This window comes from Xenopus laevis, chromosome 3L (genome assembly GCF_017654675.1).
Source record: "Xenopus laevis strain J_2021 chromosome 3L, Xenopus_laevis_v10.1, whole genome shotgun sequence".
Classification (NCBI taxonomy): domain Eukaryota; kingdom Metazoa; phylum Chordata; class Amphibia; order Anura; family Pipidae; genus Xenopus; species Xenopus laevis.
In genome coordinates, this window is record NC_054375.1 from 6834202 (window position 1) to 6850651 (window position 16450).

The 16450-nt window shown below is 40.2% G+C and overlaps 1 protein-coding gene across 4 annotated transcripts in view; it reads left to right on the top strand.

Moving 5' to 3' along the window:
- The window catches only part of trim24.L (tripartite motif containing 24 L homeolog), a 52015-nt gene extending 36981 nt beyond the window's left edge, over positions 1–15034 (top strand). For 2 of the 4 annotated variants that reach the window (XM_018240874.2, XM_018240875.2), the window contains exons 7-19: positions 2227–2373; positions 4956–5070; positions 6389–6672; positions 7503–7817; positions 7902–8078; positions 8225–8357; positions 8453–8519; positions 9643–9808; positions 9973–10274; positions 11258–11387; positions 11617–11691; positions 13191–13343; positions 13890–15034. In XM_018240874.2, the coding sequence (XP_018096363.1) occupies positions 2227–2373; positions 4956–5070; positions 6389–6672; positions 7503–7817; positions 7902–8078; positions 8225–8357; positions 8453–8519; positions 9643–9808; positions 9973–10274; positions 11258–11387; positions 11617–11691; positions 13191–13343; positions 13890–14087 (2262 nt within the window). In that variant the 3' untranslated portion in view covers positions 14088–15034. The remainder of the gene's footprint in view (positions 1–2226; positions 2374–4955; positions 5071–6388; positions 6673–7502; positions 7818–7901; positions 8079–8224; positions 8358–8452; positions 8520–9642; positions 9809–9972; positions 10275–11257; positions 11388–11616; positions 11692–13190; positions 13344–13889) is intronic. The other 2 variants (XM_041585902.1, XM_041585903.1) reach the window with 2 other exon arrangements.
- The last annotated feature ends 1416 nt before the right edge of the window (positions 15035–16450 follow it).

Here is a 16450-nt window from a genome sequence, read left to right on the forward strand (position 1 = left end):
AGCAAACTTAGGGGGCTGTTCCTGCTGAATTGTGCTTAGTACAGAGGAATACCTATGCTGCCATTGTTTTATAGGATCTCTCTGTACAGACTATGAACAAACTAAGCTGTTCCTGCTGAATTGTGCTTATACCTATGCTGCCATAGTTTTATGGGATCTCTCTGTACAGATGATGAGCAAACTTAGGGGCTGTTCCTGCTGAATTGTGCTTAGTACAGGGAATACCTATGCTGCCATAGTTTTATGGGATCTCTCTGTACAGACTATGAGCAAACTTATGGAAATTTAACAATGCGATGCAAACTATTCTGATTGTCTTGACATTTTCCCTTTTAATTTATTTTGCTTAAAATTGTGCAAAATCCTTCCATTGTGGCTGGCAGTTGTACGAGTATATAAGTGTAATGTATTACTGGACAGAATCAAATTCTTCCCGATGGACGGGCAAGATTAAATGCCTCTTGTTATGGATTTACTGGATAAATTGTCTCCAGTGCGGTGTTACGGTTAATGAGCGGCCTCCCGATGCTGCATTACTGGACACGCTAAAATATTTATGGCTAATAATAATAACTCTCTGCTGAACATTTTGAAACTACATTGTTCAAATAAACGATTAAACCTGGCTTTTGTTATCCTTGCAGAGGCCTCTGTAGAACCCATCGGCCCATTAGATTGTCATTTGTTATGAACCAATATAAAGTATTAATATTGTGTCTCTTAAAGCCTTGCACTTTAAAGGGATACTGTCATGGGGAAAAAAAATTCAAAATGAATCAGTTAATAGTGCTGCTGAAATTCTCAAAAGAGCAGACAGATTTTTTTTATATTCAATTTTGAAGTCTGACATGGGGCTAGACATTTTGTCAATTTCCCAGCTGCCCCATGTCATGTGACTTGTGCCTGCACTTTAGGAGAGAAATGCTTTCTGGCAGGCTGTTGTTTTTCCTTCTCAATGTAACTGAATGTGTCTCAGTGAGACATGGGTTTTTACTATTGAGTGTTGTTCTTAGATCTACCAGGCAGCTGTTATCTTGTGTTAGGGAGCTGTTATTTGGTTACCTTCCCATTGTTCTTTTGTTTGGCTGCTGGGAGGGGAAAGGGGGGTGATATCACTCCAACTTGCAGTACAGCAGTGATTTGAAGTTTATCAGAGCACAAGTCACATGACTTGGGGCAGCAGGGAAATTGACAATATGTCTAGCCCCATGTCAGATTTCAAAATTGAATATAAAAAAATCTGTTTGCTCTTTTGAGAAACGGATTTCAGTGCAGAATTCTGCTGGAGCAGCACGATTAACTGATTTATTTTGAAAAAAATGTTTTTTTCCCATGCCAGAAAGCTTCGAATTACAGTCGCCCTTATACTCCATTTTATCCAAATGTTTAAAAACTATTTCCTTTTTCTCTGTAATAATAAAACCGTAGCTTGTACTTGATCCCAACTAAGATATACGGTAATTAATCCTAACTGGACGCAAAACCAGCCTATTTGGTTTATTTAATGTTTACATGATTTTCTAGTAGATTTAAGGTATGAAGATCCAAATTATGGAAAGATCCGTTATCCAGAAAGCCCCAGGTCCAATACCTGTACTTATTTTTACCAGCCCAGAGGTGCAGCAGCCATATAACATAATGATCTGGGCCTTCACAGTTCCCCCCAACAAATCTCCATTTTGGATCTTATGGTTACAATAATTTTTATTGGAAAAAAGAAATCTTTTTCATTTGTATATATAACAGTCAAATATATATATGACATATCAAATTGTATTAATCTTAAAACATTCGAGTAGACATAAATCACAACATTTAGCTGACCATACATTATATGTAATTTAGCTTGGTTAGAATCTTTATTATTATTTTTATGATTTATATTGTCAAATATAACACATCTTTAACTCGATTTTTCAATTTTTATTACTTCCAAACACAGATCATAGGATTATTTAAAATTGTATGGTACTATAGTTCAAACTTCAACTGTTGAGTGGAGAAAAAGATACATATTAACATACCATTTTGGATCTTATGAGGCCATCTTTTGTGTGTCAGTGGTACTGCACATGCTGCACAGTGTGCTCTGGTCTGCTGCTGCTCAGAAGCTAAGCTTACAATAAAAAAAACGTATTTAATTCTCGTAATGCACATCATGTACTGTATTTGGGTTGGTTACTTCTTTGCCCCTTGCTCACAGTCCGTTTCCTCTTTCTCCCACAGGCTTTGGCTAAGGATCGGCGCATGAAGCTTCTGAAACAGCAACACGAAGTCGACGGTTTCTCCAAGCAGCTGGAGCACGTGGTTTATTTCTCCAAATGGGCAGTTAACAGCGGCAACAGCACAGCTTTACTTTACAGCAAGCGCTTAGTAAGTTACAGCCTGCGGTGCATTCGGCTTCTCTTTAAGGCCCCGTCTAATGGGGAGGAGAAAAAAGGCACCAGCTGTGCTCAGGACAGGCTTGTTTATTCTGAAAAGCCTTCTGCGTCTTGTGTTTGCTTCACGCGCTGCCAGATAATAAACCTGTGCTGAATATTCAGGCAGCTTTGAAGTAACGTGTGAAGATAATCGCTCATTAATGGAAATGACGTTTGTGATAAGTAAATAGCAGAGGTGCAAAGTAAATAAACTCTGTGTATGTGATGTCAGCTACATGTTACGTCTCCAAGCAGACGTACGTTTATTCATGCAAATTTTCATCATCGGGACCAGAGCAATGGGGATTGGAGCACAGGAATTTTTTTTTTAAAAATTATTGTATCTCCTGCGCATCCCCAATGTGGATGTGGTTGGGCAGCATGCCTCCTCCCAGAAATCCTGCCGCCCTTTGTGGCCTTTCCACAAATCCAGGCCGGACTCTACACCAGGGGTGTCCAAAAGGTAGATCAGGATCTACCAGTAGACCTAGGGTAGGGCAGAGACACACTCTGTGATTCGGGGAGATTAGTCGTCATGGGATAAATCCCCTCTTCTTTGTTGTGAATAATCTCCCAGAACTGCCTCCCGCTGGCTAGAATGTAAATCGCCGGCGGGATGCCACTCAGATCGCTTCATTTTCTGAAGTCGCCTGAAGTTTCCTCGTGGGGTGACTTTGGAAAATGAAGCTCCCCAAGCGCCATCCCCATTTACATTCTAGCCGGCGGAAAGGCAGTTCGGGGAGATTAGTCGCCCGAAGAAGAGGAGGGTTTGTGGCTTGGGAAGGTTTGTTTTCCAAATGTTCTCTGTTTTCGGTGAGACAGGCAGTAGGGCCTACTCCTGGTTAGTTAGGAAAACTGACCTGTTAGCATACCTCCCAACTGTCCCGTTTTTTAGGGACAGTCCCTCTTTTGACAGCTCAACCCGCAGTCCCTCGTTTGTACTGGAAAGTCCTTTTTTTCTCTGCACTGAACAGCCAGCCAGAAAAAGAAACAAAGTTTCTAACTTAATTGGCTTTTGTCAGAGAGCCCAGAACAGCCACCAGGAAACTTGGAAACTTTTGTAACAATTTCAGATAAGCAAATAAGTAATTGTAACAATGTTCACTTGGGAAAAATTAGACTCACAGCTTAAAGGGCAATTCACCTTCATTAGCAAAACTGTAATAACGGGAAAAAAAAACAGAGAAATGTGTTCAAACTTTCATAACCTGAAAATTTTTGTAAAAGAACATGGTAATTAGGGGGTGTGCCACAAAAATGGGCGTGGTCAAAAAAGATCCCTATTTTTATTTCCAAAATGTTGGGAGGTATGTGTTAGTTAGAAGTCCATTAATTGGCAAGGATTTTATTTTTATTTTTTAACTGTTCGCATTGTTTATTTGCTGCAAGTGAAAAATATAGTTGTTTGTTAAATATAACAAATCAATATTTAATTTTCCATGGAACAGAATGCTAACAATGTTTTATGAAAGTAGATCCTAATGGGACATCATTAAAAGTAGACCTTGCATTAGTAAAGTAAGGACACTGCTGCTCTACACAAGTCAGCATTTTCTCTCACCTTTAAAGGGATGCTGTCATGTGAAAAAAAAAATTTTTCAAAATGAATCAGTTAATAGTGCTGCCCCAGCAGAATATTGCACTGAAATCCATTTCTCAAAAGAGCAAACAGATTTTTTTATATTCAGTTTTGAAATCTGACATGGGGCTAGACATATTGTCAATTTCCCAGCTGCCCCTGGTCATGTGACTTGTGCTTTGCTAAGCTTCAATCACTCTTTACTGCTGTACTGCAAGTTGGAGTGATATCACCCCCTCCCTTTTCCCCCCCAGCAGCCAAACAAAAGAACAGTGGGAAGGTAACCAGATAGCAGCTCCCTAAAACAAGATAACAGCTGCCTGGTAGATCTAAGAACAGCACTCAATAGTAAAAACCCATGTCCCACTGAGACACATTCAGTTACATTGAGAAGGAAAAACAGCAGCCTGCCAGAAAGCATTTCTCTCCTAAAGTGCAGGCACAAGTCACATGATCAGGGGCAGCTGGGAAATTGACAAAATGTCTAGCCCCATGTCAGATTTCAAAATTGAATATAAAAAAGTCTGTTTGCTCTTTTGAGAAATGGATGTTTTGCCATGTTTTCCCTTTAAACGTGAACAAGTGTAAAGGAGGCCATAGACTTTTACAATTAGGTTCTTTCCAGGAAAAGATGTTTCCAAGAAAGATGGTTCTTGAGTTGTATAAAACCTATTGAATGTTATTTGGTCTGTATTGTGCCAATTAAGGTTTAATTGCAAAGGAGGGGCCCCTTCTATTACCCACTAGTGATTTTTAGGGGCGGAAAGTCATTTATTAGCAAGCTATAAGGTCACAGTGTGAAAAATGTTTTTAATTGCTGTAACTTTTCAGGGCACCGCATAGAAACCGATCATGCTTGTTGCTAGAATGCCTAAATATTTAATGAGAAGCGGAAACGGCCTTGTTCTGAATTAAGGACGATGTTTAATAATTTATTCCTTTTTAATCCGTTACAGATCACTTATCGCTTAAGGCACTTGCTGCGGGCCAGGTGTGATGTCACTCCAGTAACCAACACTGTTCAGTTTCACTGTGATGCCAATTCGTGGGCTCAGAATATATTTAACCTAGGTAAAAGTCTTCTTCATCCTTTATATCTTTTTATTTATTTTTTTGTTTTTTAATACCTGCTAAAACATACCGTTTATAAGGCGCACGTTTCTATGTTCTTTCCGTCAACATGCGGAAACATTGGGCTAACAGTCACCCTGCTATAGTTCCAGTGGTACCCAGGACACAAGCACACACCCCAAATCTCCCCCTAACTGGCCTTCAGGCTGGGCCCCCTTAGCTCATAACAAGGTTACAGATATATAGAAACATTGGGGTAACAGTCACCCTGCTATAGTTTATGGGGTACCCAGGGTACAAATAAGCACTCACCCCAAATCTCCCCCTAATTGGCCTTCAGGCTGGACCCCCTTAGCTCAGAACAAGGTTACAGATACAGTATATAGAAACATTGGGGTGTCACCCTGCTATAGTTCCAGGGGTACCCAGGGTACAAATAAGCACTCACCCCAAATCTCCCCCTAACTGACCTTCAGGCTGGGCCCCCTTAGCTCATAACAAGGTTACAGATATATAGAAACATTGGGGTAACAGTCACCCTGCTATAGTTCCAGGGGTACCCAGGGTACAAATAAGCACTCACCCCAAATCTCCCCCTAACTGACCTTCAGGCTGGGCCCCCTTAGCTCATAACAAGGTTACAGATATATAGAAACATTGGGGTAACAGTCACCCTGCTATAGTTCCAGGGGTACCCAGGGTACAAATAAGCACTCACCCCAAATCTCCCCCTAACTGACCTTCAGACTGGGCCCCCTTAGCTCATAACAAGGTTACAGATATATAGAAACATTGGGTAACATTCACTCTGCTATAGTTCCAGGGGTACCCAGGACACAAATAAACACTCACCCCAAATCTCCCCCTAACTGGCCTTCAGACTGGGCCCCCTTAGCTCATAACAAGGTTACAGATATATAGAAACATTGGGGTAACAGTCACCCTGCTATAGTTCCAGGGGTACCCAGGGCACAAATAAGCACTCACCCCAAATCTCCCCCTAACTGACCTTCAGACTGGGCCCCCTTAGTTCATAACAAGGTTACATATATATATATATATATATATAGAAACATTGGGTAACATTCACTCTGCTATAGTTCCAGGGGTACCCAGGACACTAATAAACACTCACCCCAAATCTCCCCCTAATTGGCCTTCAGGCTGGGCCCCCTTAGCTCATAACAAGGTTACAGCATTTGGTCACCCAATCCATATGGCAAGGCCAAGATAAAATAGATGGCAGCTTATATAGTAGTACTGTGAACATCCCACTCTCTTTAAGTCCTTAACTCTGCCATGCTCCTGTCTCAATCAGGTTCTCTGGTCATTGAAGAGGGTGACCCCTCTCAGCAAACGACTCCTATGGAAGTTCAGAATACTCAGGGAACCAAACCAGGCAACCAGCTGTCCAAATTCCCCACCCAAATCAGCTTGGCACAGCTCCGAATCCAGCACATGCACCAGCAGATTATGGCCCAGCGGCAGCAAGCACAGCGACGGCCAGGTCCAGTGGGGCTGCCTAATCCCTCCGTACCTCCACAGCCAATGGTCCTTAATAATCCCAGAGTCCCCATGCAGCACCAACAGCCTCCTAACCAGGTATTTCTCCCCCCCCCCTTCTTTTCTCTTTATTGGAACTGGCTTGTCTTTTAATGACAGCAAATATCCGTTACATGTGATGTTTTTGCAGAAGTCTCACAGGGGCAGTTGTAGGGTCAATCCAACACTTTATTTTTATTATGAACGATCATAGCCGGCTAATTTAAAGGGGACCTGTCACTTTAATAAATCATTCCACATCCTATTTTATCATATCATACAAGCAAAATAAACTTTACTTAGGCTATTTAAATTATATATATCTTTTTCCGTTCAGTCTGGGAATTTACAGCTACATTGCGCAGGCAGTAGCCATATTATAAACACGGTTATTAAGGCAAGCTTTGTAGAATCCCAAAATCTTGTTTATGCACCAGAATGGGGGACCTGGTCCCAAAGCCCACGCGCTAGTTACACAATAAGATGCTGATGGAGGGAGGGGGGAATGCGAGGAGGGCAGAGACATCAAGTAAGTGCAGAACGGAAAGTAGGGATGCACCAAATCCAGGATTTGGTTCAGGATTTGGCCTTTTTCAGCAGGATTTGGATTCGGTCGAATCCTTGTGCAAGGCCAAACCGAATCCTAATTTGCATATGCAAATTAGGGGCGGTGAGGGAAATTCCATGACTTTTTGGCCGAATCCAAAATAGTGGATTTGGTGCATCCCCAGCTGAGATTTTTCCATGCATTTATGAAATTTCTGGATGTTGGTATTAAAAAAAAAAAAGAATTTAGATTTCATGATTAATTTGAAAAGGACTTTTATTATACAGTTTTTTTATGCCTGGGTGATGGGTCCCCTTAAAGTGCATTGGTTTCCTCTCGCTAGATGCAACGTTTTGTGAATGTTCAGAATATGAACCCGAGGCCGAATGGTATGGTGATGCCCAATCAGCCCATGCGCTACCCTCACAACGTTCCGAATGCAGTGGATCTTCAGAACATGCAGCACAGTCAGAACATGCAGCACAGTCAGAACATGCAGCACAGTCAGAACATGCAGCACAGTCAGAACATGCAGCACAGTCAGAACATGCAGCACAGTCAGAACATGCAGCACAGTCAGAACATGCCGAGGAGACCAGGGCCCGTTGGGCATCCTCCAATCAGAGTCACTTTTATGCCCCATCATGGCATGAAACAGGTAAGCCGTTAAGTTAGGATTGTGTTCATTTATAACAACATAGAATGTCGATTGCTCCATTTTGTTTATCGTTATACCCAACAGTGGCAGGTTTCTGGAAGCCCAACGGCGGCCCATTCTGCGACCAGTAGCAACACCGCCACTCCATCTAGTCCTACGATCACCAGTGTCGCAGGGAGCGATGGCAAGGGAATGTCTTCTCCAGTGATCGACTTGGTTACCTCCGCTGCCAACTCGTTCAACCTCCCGCCTATTCCTGACGTAAGTACAGCTTTCACTGGGCAGGGCATAAAAATGTATTTGTTTATTGCAATATTTAACTGAAAATGAAATCCTTTTGGGAGTTTTTATAGTCCATCTGATCATACATGCCCATAACCAACGCCCCGTCTTCCATTCTCTTCCAGATTGACAGCACCGCTAATGTTTTACTGGACACTTTGATTAGGAAGGATGCAAATCTGGATAATGCCAACCACTACAGGATGTTGTCTCATCGAACTGTTCAGTCACCTAATTCCTCTGTACCCTCACCATTAGGTACTTATTTTGCTATATGACAGTTTGCCAGCTGGTTCACACAGGCCACTGAAAGCCCAGATCTGTCCTGTTTATACAAACGTTTTCTATCGTAGGATCCATGGCTGGAGTTCACCCACCAATACGCACATCAAGCGCCTCTAGTATCGGAAGCAGAGAAAGGTAACATTTCATAGCAGTAAAGGTGACTTTTCTTTAAGGGTCAGGGCACACAGGCATATTCGGGGAGATTAGTCGCCCGGCAACAAATGTCCTCTTCATTGGGGCGACTTATTTCCCAGAACTGCCTTCCCGCTGGCTAAAATGTAAATCGACGGTGACGGAGGCAGTTTCGGGAGATTAGTCGCTGCAAAGAAAAGGCTACAAATCTCCCCAAATCTGCCTATGTGCTCTGACCCTATAGGAAAACAATTACTTTTAAATCTTTAATGGTCCTCTTACTATATAGTTTTATTCAGTCTTCTGCTGAGTGTTTCTACTAAACCCTTTGGGAAACGACATTGCTTCATACAGCCATGAAATCAGCCGTTTGTATTCTTAAAGCTCCCTTTAAGACAGGCATCATTACCTTTAAGCATTTTGCCCGCAAAGACTCCTTCGACTAATAGACTCTGACAGGCAGGGGCATGGCCTAGAAGTGACGTTTATAAATTAGGAAGCCAACAGAAGCTGTAGATAATGTTTTATTCTTTATATATTTGTTTTAGAAAAGTGTCCTTAAAGGAACAGTTCAGTGTAAAAATATAAACTGGGTTGCTGTGCAAAATAAAAAATGTTTCTAAAATAGTTAGCCAAAAATGTAATGTATAAAGGCTGGACTGACTGGATGTGTAACATAATAGCCAGAACACTACTACCTGCTTTTCCGCTCTCTAACTCTGAGTTAGTCAGTGACTATAAGGGGAGCCACATGGGACATAACTGTTCAGTGAGTTTGTAATTGATCCTCATGATTCAGCTCAGATTCAAAAGCAACAGTTATGACCCATGTCCCCCCTCAAGTCACTGATTGGTTACTGCCTTGCAACCAATCAGTGGAAACCAAGGGAGCTGCAAAGCAGGAAGTAATGTTCTGGCTATTATGTCAGACATCCAGTCACTCCAGCCTTTATACATTACATTTTTGGCTAACTAACTATATTAGAAACATTTTTTATTTTGCATATACTATTCTATTTACCCAGTTTTTTTATTTTATACAAAACAGTTCCTTTAAGTAAATATGTGTTGTGAAAAAAAAAAGAAGGCAGCGCTTTCTTAAAGTGCAATTTTTTTCCCTCTCCAGCTCTGGCTCCTCCAGCAAACCAACAGGCGGTGCTGACTCAACACATAAAATGCCTGTGGTTAGACTTGAGCCTATCAGAATCAAGTCAGACAACACTCCAGAGAACTTTGAGTACCCTGTGGTTGTGGTCAAGCAGGAGAACCGACATCGATCTCAACCTCGAAATGTAAGGGTCCCTGCTAAATGTTTAACCACAGTTGCCATGTATATATTATTCTCATGGTGGCCACAGCTTGGCCTGTATGATATCAAGACATAAATGCTGTCCGTTCTGCTTTATTTTATGTTCTGTCTACATTGCCCACACCGTGGTGGTTATTGTTGTTTCAGGCAGAGTATCCTGGAAGCATCCTCACATCCATGTTACTCGACAGCAATGGTAATCGCAGATCCAAATCCGACGCGGGCTCCCGACGAGATGCTCCTGATAGCACAGGAGACAGGCACCTCACACGAGACGGAAGCAATGAATGGATGCCCCAGAGCCGAGCGTCTGAGGGTGGGAAGGAGGACGATCCCAATGAAGACTGGTGTGCCGTGTGTCAGAATGGAGGGGAGCTGCTTTGTTGTGAGAAATGTCCCAAAGTTTTCCACCTCTCGTGCCATGTGCCTACACTGATAAACTTTCCCAGGTACTGAATGGAGTGGAAACTGTCTCTGATGGCTTCCATATTGGCTTAGCATTGTACAGCAGCAGTACTTCCAGAGTAGGACAGTAATATATTTATCTGTTAAAAGAACAAAATGGCCTCAGAGCAGATTACACAGTCTTGCATGGTTAGAAGAGGAAAAGGAAACCGCTGCACGAGGCACAATAACTGGGTTTGTAGTAGCTACATTCTGTCCTAAATAGTATCAGCAATGCAGAGAAGCAGGCAGCAACAAGGCATACACCATATATATAATTAATTTCCTCAAATAATATCCAGCAGGAAAATAATTACAAAACTGAATATGGCACATGCTTGGGAACCCCCTCCAGTTACTTTATTACCACTTAAGCCTTTAATTCGTGTGAAGACAGATCCCCGAAACCTTCTGACTCGCTCCATTTGTGTGCTTGCTCTATTTCTCATCAGCAGCCTTGCACTCACGCAAGCAGCTCTCTCCGAGGTGGAATTAGTTGATTGTTACCAAGCTAAGGAAAGCTGTACAATAAAATAAAAAATAGCAGCTCCAACTGTCTGAAGCATTTGCAAAATGGGGTAGAAGATGGAAGATGAACTACCTACAATACTTGTGTGAAGAGTTGTAACAAAAAGGGGCAGTAAAATCCAAAAACAGACCCTTGGTTAGTTTGAAATCTCTTTCTGCCAAAGGAGTTGTTCATACGTATTTACAGGGTGGCTGCAACTTTGCACATGCCATATTGACTTTATTTTCAGTAATCTGCAAATGTCACTTTAGTCATTATATCCATTAACGTTATACTATGCAGAGGTTGTCACGTAGATTCATGGCAATATACTTCACTATAGTGTTGAATCGGCCGCAAAGAGAGAGGAGGATAGAGCGAGAGAGGAAGACCCTAACGAAGGGCTGGGTATCGCACATGCAAAGTGTATAGAAGAGGTGTGCTCTAAAAAGTCTTAATGTTTTCGCCTTCCTTCCTTAGTGGTGAGTGGATTTGCACCTTTTGCCGAGACCTATCCAGACCAGAAGTGGAGTATGACTGTGATGACCCATCCCTGGCAGAGCAAAGGAAATTAGGAGGAGCCCAGAGCATGACACCGATTGATCAGAGAGTTCGTATAATGTTTATATTCTAGTTATATGTAATTGTTGACCTTCTCATGGCTCCTTTCTGTTCAGTCTTTCTCTACTCTTGGAGCGATTACTCTGTGGGGGCTACAGATTTCCCTGCGTTCCAAACCCCAGAATCTTTGGGGACACCTGCAAAGAGTTGGGTTATTGATGTTTTATCAGCCCGTTACCCCATTGTTGACCCATCACCTCTTACTCTTACCTCTGCAGAAGTGTGAGCGGATTCTTTTGTATCTCTTCTGCCACGAGATGAGCTTGGCCTTCCAGGAGCCTGTTCCTTTGACTGTAAGTATATAAAACTCCCCCTCTATTTCTTCCCTTTGGACAGTGAAGTTTGGTGACATTCTGGTTTATAAACCTTCACACAGTACAGTTATTGTAGAGCACAACTGTAGCATGTGACGTGATTTAAATGGTGGGGCACCAAGACCGACTACTATGGTTTCCTCCAGTCTGAGGGATCATTTATATCCCTTTTAAAAAAAAATAAATAATAATATATATAGTGAATAAAGTACCCCCTTTTGTAAAATATAGGGATATTATAAGTTACCGAGGAGTTTCATGACCATATAAAAACACGAGGCCGAAAGGCCGAGTGTTTTTATACAGGTCATGGAACTTCGAGGTAACTTCTAATATCCTCATATTTTACAACTGGGGGTACTTTATTTATTATAATACACAAATTTCAATGAGTCATGTGACAGAAATGACATCAGAACTCACCGTTTATAACTGATGACATCAGAACTCACCGTTTATAAGGATATAATTTACAGGATATTCATGGCTTTTGTGTATTATATATATATATATATATATATATATATATTATTATTATTTTTTTTTTTAAAAGGGATATAAACACCTGAATCAGACGCTTGCACTCTGAACCAGTCTTCCATAAACGTGGGTGCAGGGTCAAAGTATTTATATAAAGTTCAAGCGGACCCACTTGATAAAGGCCCTAATGTGGGTCCAAACGTTGGATGCACAAGCTTGAAAAATAAAGAAATTTTTGGTTCACTAACCAAGGAGTGCGGGTCCTCTTGAACTATATATATATATATATATATATAAATATATATATATATATATATATATATATATATATATATATATATATATATATATATATATATATATATATATATATATATATATATATATATATATATATATATATATATATATATATATATATATATATACACATATACATATACATATACACATATATACATATACATATACACATATATACATATACATACATATACATATACATACATATACATATACATACATATACATACATATACATATACATACATATACATATACATACATATACATATACATACATATACATACATATACATACATATACATACATATACATACATATATATACATATATACATATACATACACATATATATATATATACACATATATATATACACATATATATATATACACATATATATATATACACATATATATATATATATATATATATATATATATATATATATATATATATATATATATACATATATACATATATATATATATATATATATATATATATATATACATATATATATATATATATATACATATACATATATATATATATATATATATATATACATATATATATATATATACATATTTATTTATTTTATTTTTTTGGGGATTTTTAAAGGCACGGGTTTTCAAGTCTAATGGGCGCTTTAACATATTATCACTTACGTGGTGTTTTTTGTTTGCTTCAGGTGCCTGACTACTACAGAATCATTAAAAAGCCTATGGATTTGTCAGCCATTAAAAGGAAACTCCAGTTTAACGGCGCTCCCCACTACACACGCCCAGAGGAGTTTGTCGGCGACGTCCGTCTGATTTTTAAAAATTGCTTAGAGTTTAATGAGGTGAGAACGAAGATTTCCAAACATTATAAATTATCCAGTGCCTACTAATTCAGTTTTGTTCACATGAGCTTTCATAAATGTCCAGTACTTGTGTACACCCTAACAGCCAAGAATACCTTCTTATTTTTAATACAAAAACAGTCATCAAGCTGACCATTTTCCTTTATTTAAATATTGCCAACATATTCTGCAGCACTCCACGGAAATTATAAACCATTTATGCCAGTCCCTGCCCCAGAGGAGCTTGCAATCTATGGTCCCTGTTGCATTAGGGTTTATTAGGAGTCTGTTAACCTGGCCGTATGTTATGAGAGTGTGGGAGGAAACCTATTTTGAATCAGGCCTTCCTTTGTGGCAAAAAAAGCGAATTACTTCCCATTACAAAACTGAAATAGTCACTGGTAATTGCCACCTCTAGGGTGAAACCCCCATATCCGTTCTATTTTTGACTTTTAACTGTATAGGGGTTTCTGTATAAGGTTAGTATAAACATGCACTTATTCAGGACTCCACACTGTTAACCGATCCTGTTTTTCCCTTCCCCAGCCTGATTCGGAAGTGGCTAGCGCCGGTATCAAACTGGAGGCCTATTTCGAGGAGTTGCTCCTGAACATTTACCGGGATCAGAAATTTGCTAAAACGAACTACAGAGAGGAGACGGCAGCCAGCGGGGACTCGGACGATGAATTTGTGGCGCCTCGGAAGAAACGCTTCAAAGGCGAGGAGCGCCTCTTTTTCAAATAAGTCTACTGCCGCCGCAGCGTTTGGCGCCCATGGTCTAATGTACATAATTTAAAAAAAAAAAGACTAAAGTCTAGTTGTTGGCAATGTATTTTTTTTTTTTAATTTTTTTTTTTTTTTTTTGGAACGGCCGTGAGTCTGTTGTTTAGTAGCACTCGTTAGGGATACAGAGTAAATATGGTGAATAAAAAAAACCCGGTAGCACACTGCATTCTTAAGAGCTCCTGATGCTGTTGGAAATCTTCACAAACCTCATATGAACTGGCACAGCCTTGACTTGAAGGTGAAATTCCAGAACAGGCATCCAGAATATAACTTTACCTTTACTGCTCATCGACATGCTTCCCACAGAAACCTTATTTCTAGCAACACCCTCTCTATTCCAATTCTTCCTACGTTTTTTCCACTGATGTCTTAGTACTGGAATGGCAGAGCTTGATTGGCTGAAAAGAAAGACGCGAGGGTGCGTGTCGGACATTGTATGTCCGTGTTCTGTTCAGGAACGTTTGATGCCGTATGAAATTGAGGCAATGACGCCGTCAGATTTAAGTATTGTAACAGAACCTTCCATTAATTTTCATTCCCACCGCTGAAAGTTATCAAACGTCGCTCAAATTACGGGGATTAAACTCTCCGGTCGGATGAAATTTCTTCCAAAACCATAAGAACACACCAAGAAAGAGCTTCAGAAGTGATGAAGTTTTTGGTTTCTTGTTTTTGTTTTTGTTTTTTAAAACCAGTAGCCGAGGGATCTATTTTGCACAAGATTGAGAGGAAAAAGAAAAAATTAGCCGTTTTAATTTATCAGAACTGACCTTTTTGGCACCGTTTCTATGTAATACTAAAAAAAAAAAACAAAAAAAAAAACATGTATGTGGCGTCAACCATTTGTACCAAGAACTGTATTCAGGCATTGATGAATTACAAATATACAGTTTATTTTTGTTTTATACCTGTCTGTCCTTTCAACGCACCTCCACAAAGAAGCTATTTTGTTATGAATTAACAAAATGAAAGAAGTTTTTGGATAGTCGCTGTAGAATTTGACTGATAAAATAATAATAATCTCCTTTAAAATGCAAGGCAGAGCCATTGCACTTCATGTCGCTCGGTACCTCCAATGCCTATGGTTTCAGAATGGTTTCAGCCAGCAGGTAAAGTGAAATGATATCAGAGCTTTTTACTACCACTGACATATAAATCCATTTTTTTTTTTTACGAAATGTCTTACTAGTTCTGCCTATGAAAGCAAACGGATGGGGGCTCATATTTAAAATAAAATAAAAACGACAAATAGAAGACAAAGGAGTACAATAAGCAACATTAGCAATTTTATTTTCCTTTTTTTTGGCAAATTATTATTATTTATATTAATGGTCTGTTATTCCTCTTATGAAATCTACATAACATAAGGCCCCAACGCATTAATAACTCTTTGCAGAATGTTAATGCAATGTTTTATATACTATACCAACCCATAGGCTCAGCAGCCCTATAACAGTAATGATCCTGGCCTTCCCAGTTGCCCCCAGCAACCTCCATCTTGGATCTTGTTGGCGTCTTTTGTGTGTGTGTGTGCCTGTGACACTGCACGTGCTCAGTGGCTGCTGCTGAGAAGCTGACGCAAGGGGTCGTCATCATCATTCACACAGAAGAGAAGACGGAGAGCTCCTGAAGGCATTTTTGGAGAGAGATCTTTCTCCGCTTTGGTAACCATGACCTGGTACAGAGGCCCAAAAACATAACGTTCAGCATTTCTAACTTGTGGAGGTTTCATACTGTAATTCTATGAAAACCCAGCAAATTGCCATGAGTGTTTTATCTGTTCTTCTCATAGTTTACTAGGAGTTGAGGCTGCCATGTTGGATGTTCAGAAGAGTGCATTTGCAGTTTTATCCGCTCATCTACAACGGAGAGCCATACTAAGCAGGTGTTCTTCACATTGGAAGGGAAGCTGGCCGCACAAATGGTGGGTGTCTCGGAAGATAGAGGCCCAAGTTCAAATCTAGTTTTCCAACTGGTAATTTGGTTGAGGGGCTTACACCCTAGCTTTCCAAGGAGTTCAGTGAATGCTCTGTCCTGGTGCTATGATAGTCTGAGCTTGCTTACAGCTCCGTGTCCTTGAGGATTGGTTCCCCGAGGAGGTTGCCTATTGCGGTATCTGGCTAATGGAAAGGTTTGCTCCCAGAGGCGCATGTGCAATTACTCATTCCCAGAAGACGATAGACTCCCTATTTAGCTCTCCTGCTCACCGAGAAACTAAACGCTTCCCAGCAAACATCTGAAATACGAACTGATTTTAGAGTGTTTTTTATCCCTTTTTAAAAGTCTGACCAATGATATGTATTCCCTCTCCGATTCCCTTG